General features: G+C 46.2%; 2 protein-coding genes across 2 annotated transcripts in view; both read right to left on the bottom strand.

The window, feature by feature from the left end:
• The window catches only part of LOC119340420, a 14,761-nt gene extending 14,543 nt beyond the window's left edge, over positions 1 to 218 (bottom strand). Inside the window, exon 1 of the mRNA XM_037612331.1 lies at positions 14 to 218. Coding sequence (XP_037468228.1) covers positions 14 to 180 — 167 coding nt within the window. The 5' untranslated portion in view covers positions 181 to 218. The remainder of the gene's footprint in view (positions 1 to 13) is intronic.
• Positions 219 to 636: 418 nt separating this feature from the next.
• LOC119340418 (serine/threonine-protein kinase RIO1-like) lies at positions 637 to 6,420 on the bottom strand. Its single transcript, XM_037612327.1, has 12 exons — positions 5,906 to 6,420; positions 5,369 to 5,497; positions 3,737 to 3,829; positions 3,399 to 3,478; positions 3,124 to 3,237; positions 2,771 to 2,844; positions 2,515 to 2,591; positions 2,271 to 2,354; positions 2,091 to 2,183; positions 1,908 to 2,015; positions 1,714 to 1,788; positions 637 to 1,283 (listed from the first exon to the last, which is right to left on the bottom strand). Exons 1-12 carry the CDS (start codon positions 6,374 to 6,376, stop codon positions 840 to 842), a joined length of 1,842 nt encoding a protein of 613 aa, XP_037468224.1. The 5' UTR covers positions 6,377 to 6,420; the 3' UTR covers positions 637 to 839.
• Between the last annotated feature and the right edge of the window lie 8,872 nt (positions 6,421 to 15,292).

Below are 15,292 nucleotides of genomic sequence, written 5' to 3' on the forward strand. Positions count from 1 at the left end.
GACCGGGGGAGGGGTCGGGTTCGGGGGCGTGGCCGGGGGAGGGGTCGGGGTGGCGCTGGCGTTGGCCGTGGCCGTGGCGGCGGGGGTGGCAGGGGTCTGGTGGTGGAACGGCGGGGGGAAGGGGAGCGGCGCGTCCGGCGGCAGCGCGCGGAGCGGGAGGATGGCCTGCGGTTCCGGCATTCGCGTCGGCTTCGGTAGAGGAGAGCCGGGGACGCTCGTGGTTTTGGGAGGGTTTGCTTTGCTCGCTCGCTCGCTCGCTCGCTCGCCTCGCCTTCGAATCGAAGGAAGGGCGACCGTAAGATGTGGGTTTTTTTTAACTCTTACCGGGGGGGTTATGTTAGGGGTGCTCCGGAAATATTTGGAATCAGATAAACGTAAGTGAAATTTCAAATGGGGCGCTCTCCTATTTGATGCAAGCTTAGGAGATTTGGATCACAATTCACACAGTCCAGGCATAGGCACCCGTCTCCTTTCTTTATCTTCACATCACACATTCAAAATTTCCTGTTTCTGCTATGCGATTTGGGCTTGAGAACAATTTATCGCGAACTTTGTAGACCCATAAAGAGTTGATGTTCTCATCCATAGTTTACACTAGAATCGCCACGTAAGATGTAACCAACAGAACAGACGGAATTATAAGCATACCCAACTCAAAATATCTGATAATGTTGCGGCAGGACGGATCTTTAACAACATTGGTTTTTAAGCAATACATTTAGAAGGACCACAACAGAAAAGAAGCACATCCAACACATCGACTTATTTCCATTAGAGACAACACTGACTGCAAGTAGATTTCTATAACAAAATTGATGGCACCAGCCAGCAGTGATCCACTACCGCTTGCACTTCGCTTTCGCCATTTTCTTCCTCTTCTTCTTATCGGCCTTGGGGATCTTCGTCTTGCGAGTTTCCCTCTTTTCCTCCTTCACTTTCTTCTTGTTTTCCTTGCGAGCAGCCTTCCTTTCCTCGGGCCCCATCTTTGTGGACTCGTGCCACGAACCGTCTTCGTCGGATCTAGAGCAGGACTCACTGTCACCCGATTCATCTTCCTCCTTGTTCTCCAACGAGCACTTAGTTTGCAGGTCCAAGGGTTCTTCCCGTGTTTTCTGTGCCGGCTGTGCTTCCTGGTTTTCGGTAGGCTCATTTTTAGCCCGCACAAATCCTAACAGTGGCTGGTCATAAAGCTTATCTGCTGTTGGCTCATAACCAACAGATGGGCGTTGCATCATTGACATGCTGACAATATCTGCCTCACATTGCTTCACATAATCCAACGTCTATCAAAAAGAGCAAAGCAGGTAATATTATTAGTAAGTGAACTGTATGACACACAGCACAAATATATGAAAGAAACAAAATAAACACGAAGTAGTTACAAACTCATATAAGAGATCTGGAAGACAAGATTAACTGGAATCAGACCAATGAATTGTGTACATGAGATAAAACAGTTACCACAAAGGTAATGTCAATACCTTGAATCAAAACATAGTATAAAATAGTGATGATTGACGAGTAACAGATATATGCAATAAATAAACATATGCCTCAGATATTAAGGTCCCTCACTGGAGAAATGAAGATGCTCACTGTTGTAAACTACTCCAGTACAACTTTGTACTAACTCAGCGACACTTATTTTGGGACGGAGGGAGTATATTTCTGGCAAAGCTGCACAAATGCATAGTACAATATTCATATTCCTACCTGCACCAAGACTGTCGGAGCAATTTCATCATCATCTGCAGCTGTATCTCCATTTTCCAAAATCTTTTGTTGAACCTGTTGTAACCACAATATTGTTAACCCGTCAGATCTTCTGTCCAAGGATGAGCATAGTATCACGCAAAAATCGATGATTGCAAAGTAATGTAACTACTGAAAGTAAAATAAGGACATGCCTTCTCCAGGTAATCATCAACATCTTCATCAGCGATATTTTGATCCACAACAAAATTAAATAGCTCTGTTACTGTCATGACAGGAATGCCTCGTTTTTCAAAGAAATCCTGAAAACAGCATTGCACACGTATAAATACCACGAGTTATCCATGTCTGGTCAATTTTAATTTAATTTTACTCACATTAACATGCAAGCAATCTTCCTTCAGGAAATCCAATGCTGAAGGATGGTCAAGGTCGACAGACTGTGAAACATCAATGATGTACAAGTGTCCCTGCACAACAAGCAAATAAGAATGAGGAACCTGGTTAACAGGGAAATAAAAGAGGTTAAAGAGGCTTAATCAGAAGTGTTCAACTACCTCAAAATAAAGAATGTTGTATTCACTCAAATCACCATGGACAAGCTTGCACTTTTGGTAAAGTGTCCGCATGGTTGTAACAATCTGAAAATAAGCTGCAGTAAGTATATTGGAAAATGGTATGATAAGAGTATGCACAATCTAATGTTTGGTACTATGTGGTTCCTTGTTCATTCTTCTATATGAAAAGACCATATTCAGCCGGCATTTCAACTGGTAGTTAATCTTTGCATGCATCATGTACCTCAAAGTAAGTTTCACGCAACTTGTCATCCGACAAAGCAGCATCCTTAAGACGAGGAGCAGCCCAACCTCCTTTTCCTGAAGGAGAACCAACTCAATTTATTAGACGCACTGATAATACCTTTGAAAGTACTGTTCTGTGGGATGTTCTGCTACAAGGCCTATGTTTTGAACAATTATTAGGTCATGGTATGATACCATTTCTGTAGGAAAATGTTGATAGGCATTGAATAAGCAAATGTCACCACAAGTTTTACCTATAAATTCCATCACCAAAACATGAAGCCTCAAGAGCAACGGCTTCGGGCATCGGATTCCTTCTGCTCTAACTCTGAACAAGAGAGAGAAGTGCAACTCTTTCTATTTCAATAACTGAAAGCATTTTGCGAAGTATTGCAGAAGAAGATAAAAATTATATAAAGTGAGAATTTAATTTAGAGAGAGACAGAACAAAATATAGGATAGCAACAGCTTATGCCACCAAATGCATCCCCTTTTTCCCCAAAAAATCAAACCCAGTTCAACAACAGAATCCCATTGAGAAACATCTTGCCAAATTACTTGGAATGAAAATCATGAATAAAGCATGCTTAATGAGAATATTTCATACCGTAAAAGATTCCGCATTTCCTTTTCAGCCCAGGTCTTTACCATTTTCCGAGGATTATGCTTGCAGTAACCATGTCTAAAACGATAATCTCCTTGAACGTATCGATCTCTATCCCTGCAACAAGGAAGTGTGCACTCTGTTCACACGGAAACCTTTTTGAATCAAAACAATTTAGAAGTACTTGAAGGATACAGCAAAATGCCCATAAACAGCCTTCTGATGTAGCTTTGAGTATCCAGTTATAAGACAAAGCAAGTATAAAATCTATATCTTACTTAAAAACAAGCACTGAAGTTTTATAGACTTTGATTGCTAACTCACTGCCATCTGTCTTTGTTGCATGATATACATTTGCCTACAAAGGAAAAAAACAAATCAACTGCCACAGTTAATATTGAGTGTATTATTCTAATTATGGATATATAGAATGATGAAGAAAAAAATGCAACTTGTAGTATGGGATGCCTTCTCCATGTTCCTCTGTCAACAGCTAAAGTAGCGCTATGCTCCAGTCACTTATCTCATAACATTATTTTTAAATCCGCAGGTGCAATGAAATTGGCAAGTAGCAGATGCCTTTGCGCTACGATGTGCGCTGCAAATTGAAGATTACCTCTTTTCCGGTAGAAATGCAACCATTTATGTTATTAAAAACACCACGGTTTAACATTTTGAACAAAACCATGCGGGTTCTTGGGTCAATAGCCTGCATATAAAGAAAATATTAAATGTTCAGAATAAGTACTTCACTAAAACATCATTCATTACATAGACTATAGAGTTAAAGCATGTTTTTGTCTTTCCCAGTTATTCAAAATTTATAACTTTATCTGGATGGACGAATGAGCAAGTATGCCCTGCCTATAAGAACTGCAATTATCGTGCAATCATAAGATCAAGTAATCAAATCACATGTGCAATAGAGAGCATTCTTTTGAGGCCCACAATGACAAGAAATATTAATTAAACAAATTGCAGAAGAGGAAAAGAAATAGATCAGATCACCCCCTGCTTTTCAGCATTGAAGCAATGGTACCTAATCAGTCAGGAGAACTCATAAACAAAAATGCAGTAGGCACCAAAAAGAGCGATGTTCAAACTTCAGACTAACAAATTTCTGCTTCACGAACTTACACAACAGGCAATAGAAAATGAAGCGGAACTCAAGTCTGATGAAGGTATACAATAAGTTACAACCAAGATTTATAAAGCTTTTTTTTTGTTCAAGTAGTCAACAGCGGATTAATGCTGCAGGAGGATGGGGCTATTGATGAAGATGTGAACCATCGAATCAAAGCCGGATGGATGAAGTGGCGCCAACCTTCTGGCATTCTCTGTGACAAGAGAGTACCACATAAGCTAAAAGGCAAGTTCTACAGGACGGCGGTTCGACACGCAATGTTGTATGGCGCCGAGTGTTGGCCGACTAAAAGGCGACATGTTCAACAGTTAGGTGTGGCGGAGATGCGTATGTTGAGATGGATGTGTGGCCACACGAGGAAGGATCGAGTCCAGAATGATGATATACGAGATAGAGTTGGGGTAGCACCAATTGAAGAGAAGCTTGTCTAACATCGTCTGAGATGGTTTGGGCATATTCAGCGCAGGCCTCCAGAAGCTCCAGTGCATAGCGGATGGCTAAAGCGTGCAGAGAATGTCAAGAGAGGTCAGGGTAGACCGAATTTGACATGGGAGGGGTCCGTTAAGAGAGACCTGAAGGATTGGAGTATCACCAAAGAATTAGCTATGGACAGGGGTGCGTGGAAGCTTGCTATCCACGTGCCAGAGCCATGAGTTGGTCGCGAGATCTTATGGGTTTCACCTTTAGCCTACCCCAACTTGTTTGGGACTAAAGGCTGTGTTGTTGTTGTTGTTGTAGTCAACAGCGGATTAATGGTGCCATTTCAGCCACCTATATACCCAGGAATGCAGTGGGTTTGGGAATATGCTGCGATGGGAGGTTGAGCAGGAACTGCAATAACTTCAATAGGAATTTATTCATGTACATCAAACCAACGTTTTATAATCTAGCACTAATAAATAAAATTTGATTTACTGCATACTTGATGAGGGGAGAAACTTTTAAAACAGACAACCACTTGACAGAAAGCAGATTAGGGTGAAAGGCTACGGGATTGATTCTTACTTTGCTACAGAAATAGTATGAAAATGCACGGATTCAACTCCCAAGCAGAGAATGAAATAAGCAATTAAGCATCACTAAACAGCAAAAAAATGTACAGACCTGTTCAACTGTAGCACGATCTGCCTTCCCAGTGTTCCTTGTTTTCCCAATTGCAGTATCCCTTATGCTGTCCCTGATTGCAGTCGTCACGGAATTTGACATCCCCACGTTCATTCTACCTTCCCACTCCTGAGTGGTTCAAAACTCACGACATCAAATGATCAGCAAAAAAAGCTACAACACCCAGATGAATAAAGAATGACCAGTGTTTCGTTCAGATAACAATATCCATATGTTACGGCAGCGGGGTCACATAAAATTCAGTACTGCAGCAGACATCAAAACTTGAGCTGAATTATTTCAGTTATTGGTTTGCAGAGTGACGCTGGAAACTTAGAATATCCCTAGCTGATACTACTAGGCCTGGCTCTAATATGAAGTGCAACTGTTCTCTTTAGTAATTTTAGGTAAACAACTTTGACCAGAAGATAGTGAACCACTGAACCCTAGTCCTTGATAGCATACGCCCATAAATAAAAGTTAGTAATACAGCACAGGCCGATCAGAACTAATCCAAGGTGAGTTGAAAGAGCATACCTCCAAGGGAGCAGCGCGGACGTGCGAGGCCAGCTTCTGTGTGCGGTTGGAGAGTGGCTGGAGTGTGCGCGCGAGCATGCCGCCGTGCGCGTTCGGCCTCCGCGCCGCAGCGGCGCTTCCGGCGGCCGAGAATGTTGAGGAAAGACGCGTCGAGCCATCCGGGCCCTCCGCGGCGTCGAGCCAGTCTAGGGCTTCACCCACGTCATGGTAGGACCAATACTCCTCGTCATCGTCCTCATCGTCGTCCTCGTCCTCCTCCGCATCCACCTCCGCCTCCGCGGGCTTCTCGGATGGTGCTGCTGGTTTCTCTTCGGCATCCGCAAAGCGCCCATCCAACTCGCCCTGCTGCAGGGCGAAGGTCCGGGGGTGGTGCAACGGTAAGGCGGCTGTGGCGGCGGCGGTGGCCATGGCTGTGCGCTTCTGCGGGAGCAGCGAAAAATCGAGGGCACGGTAGGAATGGGACCTATCCATGTAGGCCGGTATGCCAGTAACGCATTAGTCGCGTACACGGCCCGAAGAACTGTATCCCGTGATGGAAATTCGGCCCACCAAGCATGGTATATATCAACACTGCGCACGCGGAATCGTTTTCCTCCTGTCCCTCGCGGCGGGAAACCCTAGCCGCCGCCAGGAGACCCAATCTTTCAGCACCGTCCTCCGGCGGCTCCCCTCCACTGACGGCCTCGGTCGTCGGTGGTGAGGGGGGTCGTCGGTGGTGAGGGGGGTCGCCGGATCCACGCGTGTGGATCGTTTTTACTCCCTCGTAATTTTAGATTTTTAGGTTGTTCATCGTCTTTGTTTCGACGGCGATGATGACAATGCTAAATAAAGATTTTTCGGATCCTTCTTTGACAAGGTCATTGGTCCTATGGTTGGAGATGGATTTGGAAACCAGTCTGTTCAAGCAAGGATGGCGTGGCGGCGGCGGCATCCTCGTGGTGGACCTGTGTCCTCGGGCTCCGCCGTTGCGACGGCGTTTGCTCCAGCGTCGGCGCGGAGCTTGGGAGATAGTCCAGGAGCGGATGCAGTTTGTGGTCTGTATCGACGACATCTGGAAGACGGAACATGTGCTAGGTTCGTGGTTCGTGGATGGCAGGTATGGTTTCCTTCCGCGGCGTCTTAGTCGCGCTGGGGTGCCAGATCTGGAGTTCGATGGCGTGTCCGGGGTATTGCCCCGGTCTGATTCGTTCAACGGTAAGGGCTTCACTTTTGGTGAGCCACCTTGGAGGTCCGCAAAGCTGCACATCAGCGATGGAGCCGCGTCGAGCTCGGGTGAGGAGGTGATCCATCATTCTTTTCTTTGGTGGCTGCTGTCGTGGTGCCGGAGGCAGGTGATGGGCGTTGGTGTCAAGCTCAAAGATGTTCTGCTATCTTTTCAGTTTTGTCATGTCGGTTCTTACGTGACTTGTATTTTAATCTTTATGATATGAATGAGACACGTATTACCATGAAAAAAAAGCATGGTATATATCAAAGGGGGCCAAACGTGGCCCGTCTAGGGCCGTGGTTGGGTGATTCTGTGAGGCCTTCTCTCGTTTCACCATGAATTTCGAATCCGAGCTACACAAAAGAGGGGAATTTCCGGGGACCTCCTATACCCCGCCTTGCCCCACACTGGATGGGCCGGCCCACGATCGCGCAACAAGCAACGCGAAAAATGACCGGCAAAAATACCTCTGGAGTAGGATTCGTTCTCGCGCCCCTGCGCACCACACGGAGAGGCTTGTTGCGCGAAAAAACGATGAACTTTTGAATTCGCGCCCCAAGTTCTCGCGCCCCTGCGCACCACGGCACTAGCTAACTGCTAGTGACAATTCACAGCGCGAAATCTTTAAAGAATAGAAATGTGGACGCACTATTTATTGTGCATTATACTGTAGCGTTTATATTTTCCAAATATTTGAAAATATGTTCACATATTACAGATGGAGTTCATGAGCATGCAAAAAAAAATCGCATATTCAAAAATTAGTTCACCAACTCGAAAAAGTTCATGTATTCGAAAAACAGTTATGAATTCAAAAGAAGTTCATCGGTTTTGAAAAAATGTTCATCGAATTTGGAAAAAAGTTCATCGATTTGAAAAAAAGTTCATCGAATTTGAAAAAAGTTCACCTAAATTGAAAAAAGTTCATCTATTTTGAAAATAAGTTCATGTAAATTGGAAAAAGTTCTTCGATTTTGAAAATAATTTCATGGATTTTGAGAAAAAGTTCATTGATTTTGTAAAAAAAAGTTCATCGATTTTAAGAAAAAGTTCAGAAAGTTGTAAAAAATTCATCAAATTTGAAAAATAAGTTCATCTATTTTGAAAAAGGTTCATCAATTTGAAAAAAGTTCACAAGTTTCGAAAAAATCATTTCATAGATTTAGAGAAGAAGTTCATCTATTTGAAGAAAACAATTACAAATTTCGAAAAAAGAAAGTAAAAAAGGGTAGAGAAAAAAGAAAAGAAAAAGGAAAAAGGAAAAAAGAAGAACAAATAAATGGACGAAAACTTGTATGCTACTACATCTCGTGAAGTGGTCGAGTTGGTTATATGTCGATACCTGATAACCTGCGTCGCAGGTTCAAATCCTAGCTTGCGCTCCTTTTTTGCAGTTTTATCTAGTGTTTAGAAAACAGAAAAAATAGGAGTTGGGTCGAGCCCAGGTAGCGCCGCTGCAGGAGCCGGTTTGCGGAAACAGCTATAACCGGCGCCTGCAGCGCCAAATAGGAAATGCCCAATTTTCGAGGAGAGCGGGAGGTGTATGATGCTCGCAGCGACCCTATCCTCCAGCCATTGTCGTGTCTGCTTGTCCTTGCTACAGCTACAATGGGGTATTTAAATGTTTACAAGGCCCAAGGCCCATTATGGGTCCGCAAGCCGAGCAGGCGGTCGAGGCTTGTGAGTGGGCCGCCCCTTTGAACTTGCTTCGCTTCCTTCCCGCACCTGACAATCCCTCCAGAGCAAGATGCGGCTTGCCCCCCAAGCCGGCACGCGAGGGGACAATTGCTTGAGTGCTTCCAAGTCTTCCCAGGTGGCCAGTTCTTCAAAGCTATCGGATCACTTGATGAGTGAAGAATCTTCTTAACACCGCGAGAAACCACTCGTTGTCACCTGATCTATTCAGGAACTTGAAGGTTAGGTTAGGGACAGTGATACGTCTGCAACATATCTATAAACTTTTTATTGTTTTATGCTATTATATTATCAATCTTGTATAATTTATATGCTTTAATATGCACTTTTATATCATTTTTGAAAACTAACTTATTAACCCAGTGCCTAGTGTCGGTTATTGTTTTTTGCCTGTTTTGGTTTTTCAGAAAATCAGTACCAAACATAGTCCAAACGCTACGAAACTTTTTGATGATTTTTTTGGACAAAATAGACCCTAGAAGCTTCGGGAGTAGACCAGACGGCAAACGAGTAGACAACAAGGCAACTGGGAGCGACGCGGTGGGTAGGCGTGGCACGCCCTAATGCCTTGGGGCCCCACGTGGCTCTATCTGACCTAATTCCACTTTTATAAATTTTCAAAGCTTGGGAAACCAACAGAGAGCCACCCAAAACAATTTTTCCGCTGCCCGAAACCAACAGAGAGCCACGCGAAATAGAGAGCCACCCCTGATTTCACTAAAGGCCGGTTTCCCACCCGCCGCTACTGCTTCTTTGTCCTCCTAGTCCCATATCGGTTTTATGCCGTAGTATCCTACCACACCCATACGGTGGGGTGTGTGCTCTTCTTCTGAAGTTCCGACTGCTTGAAACTCTTCTCAGCAAACTCTTTAGTTGCCCTGACCCTTTTAAATTCTGCCCAGACTGCCTTTGTAATTTGGGGGTATGCGGGTATTGCATCCTTGCCTTCACTCAAGTACTTCTTGTACAACACGTGCTTCCAGTTTCTCCAAGCATTCCTAGCCTTCTTCAGTGTAGCGTGTTCCACCTGCATTCTTCACTACTCTGGAACGTTGAAGTGATCCATGATCTCCCGGACTATCCTTCGCCGTGTTTCTGTGTCAACCTTCCGAAACCCCGGCAGGTTTATGTTGAGCCTTGCCCTGCCAACAAATGCACACACACTCCTGAACCTCGTACGTGCTTTATCTGGTTTAATTGGAGCCCAAGACTTTAAATCGATCTCAATTACTTCATATACACCTTTAGGCTGGTGTGTGGGCTTCCTTGGAGCGTTCCTCTGTGTCCTGACCGAAAGGGTAATTGCTGCAGCTCTATCCTGTTCAAGATTACTTGATCCCTCACCATCTTCTAAAGACCTAGGGTTGTTGAAATCAGATGAAGATACATCACCTGAAGCATGAGTGATGCCGCTGCTATTCGGCATCTACAGAGAACATATGCGAAACTCAGGAAAGGAGGATAAGCATAAAACTAACAACTTGGTATCAAACTTTCTAAACATGTCATGCAATAATTTAGAAAATGTACGACTAATTTGTTAAGTTTGTGTGACTCGGGCGCCCGTGATCTGTAAATCGGCAGTAACTTATTGGAACAAATACAACTTATATGTACTAGTTAGGAAGGTAGATAATTAACATATATATGCTCTCCGTTATTTTATAGCCAATTTCCAATTTGGGAACATACGGAACGAAATAGGAAGAGAGATTACGAGGAAATATGCCTCACTGCGATGGAGAGCAGTAACTAACAAGCTTCTTAATGCAAACCCGGACGGACCAGAGGAGAGGCGAGGGTTACATCATCGATATGCTCGAGGGTGGCTGGCGAGCAAACGAAGACGGGGAGGCGCGGGCAGCTGCGTGTTAGGAACGACAGTGGAGCTAGGGTTGACGTGAAGAGCGGGCACACGGCCGGGGTGAGCACGCTGGCGCCGGAGAGGGTTCTGTGGTGGATCTGGGGGAGAGGGGAGCTGGCGATAGATATTGGATGGACTAGTTGAGTGAAACGCGGGCGGGCCATGGGGGGTGTTGGCGGCCTAGGTGAAAAGGGTGGAAAATATCCCCGGTCGCCCGTGGAAAGGCCTATGCAAACGCTTGCCTCTAATCGCTCGTGTGCACAAAGAGAATTTTTTTTTTGAAATGAAGATGTGAGTTCATCGTTTCGCTTCTAAATTTTTCCCACGTTAAGCAATCACCATAATACCATGGGTTTGATTTGCTGGCGCATTTCAGGTCTCGTGTGCTACATGTAAGACATTTTTTGGCATTTACCGTGCATTTTGGCATATAAATCAATTCCTAGGCGGACTGCATTTCCTGTCAAAAGGGATAAGGATTGTCGTTCGATCTGGGAGCATCCAACGGTTCAGATGTACGATCCATGGGGTTTGGGTTCTAGCCAATCAGAACGCATGACTCAGATCACGCGCGCAGCAAAGGAGGGCATCAGCCACGGTTTGGTAGGCACACGGCTTTCGTGAGTGAACCGTGTGCTATTTGAAAACATTTACATGAACTAACATCATATTTTTGTTTCAATGAAAACAATAGTTCATCGTTTCGCCTCCAAATTGTTTTCCACGGCAAGAAATCACCATTGTACCCTACGGTTCGATTTTCTCGTGCATTTGAGGTATCGTTTGCTATATTTGAGTCGTTTGCTATAGTCGCAACTACACGTGGGTGCTAGCTAGCTAGCACAATCATTTATGTGTCGCTTTGGGATTTTTCATTCATTGTTCGAGAAACGGGAAAACATTCAAACAGTTCGGCCGCAGGGTGCGGCCAGAGGCGTATGCCATGTTGGCATTCTAATTATAGGCAATGTATATAGAGTCTGCAAATAACGGAAATCGGTGTGTCACTGTGCCGTGTTCTCAGGATCACATGGAATTTTTTTGGTAAAGATGGCACGAGTTTTGATGCCCACACCTTCCAAATTGGAGCATCTCACAAGAATGATCATAGTTTCCAAAAGGAGACGCGGCACTTCGGACTCCAATCGTCACTGACAACATCTTTACGCTTTGAATTATTTTCACAGTAAACAATCACGTATATACCCTAGGTTTGATTTTCTCGTCCATTTCAGGTCTCGTTGCTATATTCTTTTTTTTCGAAAAGGGGGGTATCCCCCTGCCTCTGCATCAGAACGATGCATACGGCCAAAACTCGTTGCTATATTCAAGTCATTTTTTTGCACTTACCTTGCATTTAGTGCATATAATTAAATTCAAAACTGTTCTACAACAACACATTTGGGAGTTAGTTAGTAAGGAAGGTGTACAAATCATTTATGTGCCGCTTTGCGAGTTTTCATCCATTGTTTGAGAAACATGGAGAAGTTTCAAACATTTCGGCCGCAAGGTGCGGCCACCGGCGTAGGCCTAGTTGGTATTTTAATTACTGGAAATTAAGATGGAGTCCATACTTTTATCAAAATCGGTGTGTGCCCGTGGCGTGCTCTCACGACCCCGGGGAAATATTTTGGTAAAGTTTGGCATGGGTTTTGATGAGCGCTCCTTCCAAACCGGAGCATCTCACATGAAGGACCATAGTTTCCAAAAGGAGACATGTGAATTCAAACTCTAGTGGTCGGTGACTTCACAATTTGGCCTCATAAAAATTTCCACGGTACGCATTCACCATTATACCACGAGTTTTATTTTCTGGTGCATTTCGGGTATCGTTAGCTATATTTAAGACATTTTTTTGAGTTTAACATGCATTTTGTGCATAAAAATAAAATCACAACCGGAATTGCATGTGCTGTTGAAAGGGATGAGGATCGTCGTTCGATCTGGAAGCATCCAACTGTGCAGACGTACGATCCGTGGGGTTTGGGTTCTGGCCAATCAGAACGCATGACTCAGATTACGCGCGTGGCAAGGGGGTATGGGCCACGGTTTAGTGGATACACGGGTTTCGTGAGTGAACTGTGTGCTATTTGAAAACATTTACATTAACTAACATCATTTTTTTGTTTGAATGAAAACATGAGTTCATCGTTTCGCCTCCAAAAAAATTTCCCACGGTAAGATATTACGATTGTACCCTATGGTTCAATTTTCTGGTACAGTTTACCAGACGGCAGACCTCGCTAGCAATCTTAAACTTTGAATATGCAAAAAGAAAAAAGATCTCGTTTAATTTCTATATATACATAGTTGCAAATACACATGCGTGCTAGCGCAAGATCATTTGGGTGTCGCTTTGAGAGTTTTCATTCATTGTGCGAGAAACGGGGTTAAACTTCGAACAGTTCGGCCGCAGGGTGCGGCCAGAGGCGTGGGCCTTGTTGGTATTTTAATTTCAGGAAATGCATATAGAGTCCCGAAAATAACGAAAATCATTGTGCCACTGTGGCGTGCTCTCACAATCGCATGGAATTAATTTGGTGAAGTTTGGCACAAGTTTTGGTGCTCGCACCTTCCACATCGGAGCATCTCACAAGAAGGATCATAGTTTCCAAAAGGAGACGCGACACTTCGACTACAAATCTCAGTTACTCTACATCGTTCCGCCTCAAAAAAATCATGGTCAACAATTGCGGATATACCCTTGGTTTGATTTTCCGGCCCATTTCAGGTCGTTTGCTATGTTTAAGTCATTCTTTGCACTTACCTTGCATTTTAGTGCATATAAAGTCAAAAACCCTACTATACTTAGGCTAGTCATAGTGGAGAGTGTCATATACTATATATATATATATATATGTATGTATATATATGTGTGTATGTATATATACAAAACAACCGAACTGCAACGAAAAAAAACCCACACCCCACCCTTATCCTCCCACTCTCCCCACGCCCCAGCCAGCCACCTCCCTCCCCACCTTCTCCTATGCAGCGCGCCCCTACCCTCCCCACCTTCTCCGGCGACACCGCCCACCAACACCTCCCTCCCCGCGCCGCACCACACCTCCCTGCCCACCTTCTCAGGTGCGGCGCACCCCTACCCTGCTTACCTTCTCAGGCGGCGCCACCCACCACCACCTCCGACTGCGTCCCACGGCACAACCCCAGGGACGGATCCGACTGCAGTCATGGCGGGATCCGGCCGTCCTCCTGCACCTCCCCAGGGACGGATTCGGGCGGTTCCAGTCCGCCACGCTACCAGGCAACGGGATCGAGGAGCACACCTTCGCCTCCCTCCCCCGTCCCCATCCAGGATCCCTCCTCTCACGCCGCCTCTGGATGCGAGCCATCGCCACCAACGGCTCGCGCCCCGCCGGCAATAGGGCCCGCCATCACCCCCATGGCCTCGCCTCCGTCACCCCCAGGGCCGGCCATCAACTCGGGCTACGCCCCCGCCAAGAAACCACCAAATCCAGGGGATCCGGTTCCACCTCCCTCGTCCGCCCCTGCCCCCTGGGTAGCTACCCCAACGAACATGCATCCACCCGAGCTCTCCGTGCCTCCCCGGCGGCCATCCTCTTCCTATCGGGTTGCCTTCCCTCGATCCCGGCAAGGCTAAGGTGCTCCCCCGGCGCGGTGACCGCCACGGCTTCTCCTCCTGAAAATCCGGTGGTCATGGCCTCCGTCGTCTCCTGTGCTGCTTCCCGCAGCCGCGGCTGATGAGCAGGACGACGGCTGTGGTTTCTCTCAGACCCCTCCAAATCGCCTGCAAGAAACTCCCCTCCCATCTCTAGGGGTCGCGGGCGTGTGCAGCTCGCAGGCGTATTGCCTGTAGCTCGCATGGGTGTGCATGTGCAGTTCCTCCCTCGCGATTGTTGCCACCGGCGCCCTGCTCCTCCATGGGCCCGTCCTGGTCATCTTCATCCTCGCACACTCACCTTCTCCTGGAGGATGAGAAGGAGGTAGGTGTGGGGCTTGGTGGATGAGGAGGAGGTAGGTGCGGATGTCAGCGAGCGAGCCCAAGAGGAGGAGCGACAGGCGCGCACCACGGGTCTCGTTAGAGCACCTCTGGAGGAGCCGGATTCCCCCACCACCGCGCGACCGTGCATTCCCCCCAGCGGCTTCCTTGTCCCTGTCGACGCAGGATCCAGCAACACCTCCCTTGACGAGCTCCCTTCCCCGGCTACCACTCCCACCGGCGCCGTGCATGCAGCACGCCCACGACGGATGCAGTGCGGCAGGGCAGCAGATGCAGTACGGTAGGGCGGCCGTGCGTGTTCGCCGGTGTGGTCGCTACAGATTGCCGCGTGGGTCACTCCCGAGGATCACTTTTTTATCGTGTGGATGTTCTCTCTTTTTGATCGTGTTGCTCACTTGTTGCCTTTGGTATGCAGATCACTCTTTCCGCCATGTCCGAATCATGTAACTCCTTGAGAGGTTTGCTCCTCTGTCTAATGTGGTTAACTCTGTTCCTTGTGATCCAAACCAGTTCGGTGGTGGCGATGCAGACATATGTGCAGTCCACTTTGGTCGATGTACATCGTTTTTCAGTTAGCAGGACCTCAATAATGGTCACGACGATGATAGTTGTGGGATGCCGACGCAATTTTTGCACTTC

This window comes from Triticum dicoccoides, chromosome 7B, assembly GCF_002162155.2.
Source record: "Triticum dicoccoides isolate Atlit2015 ecotype Zavitan chromosome 7B, WEW_v2.0, whole genome shotgun sequence".
Lineage (NCBI taxonomy): Eukaryota > Viridiplantae > Streptophyta > Magnoliopsida > Poales > Poaceae > Triticum > Triticum dicoccoides.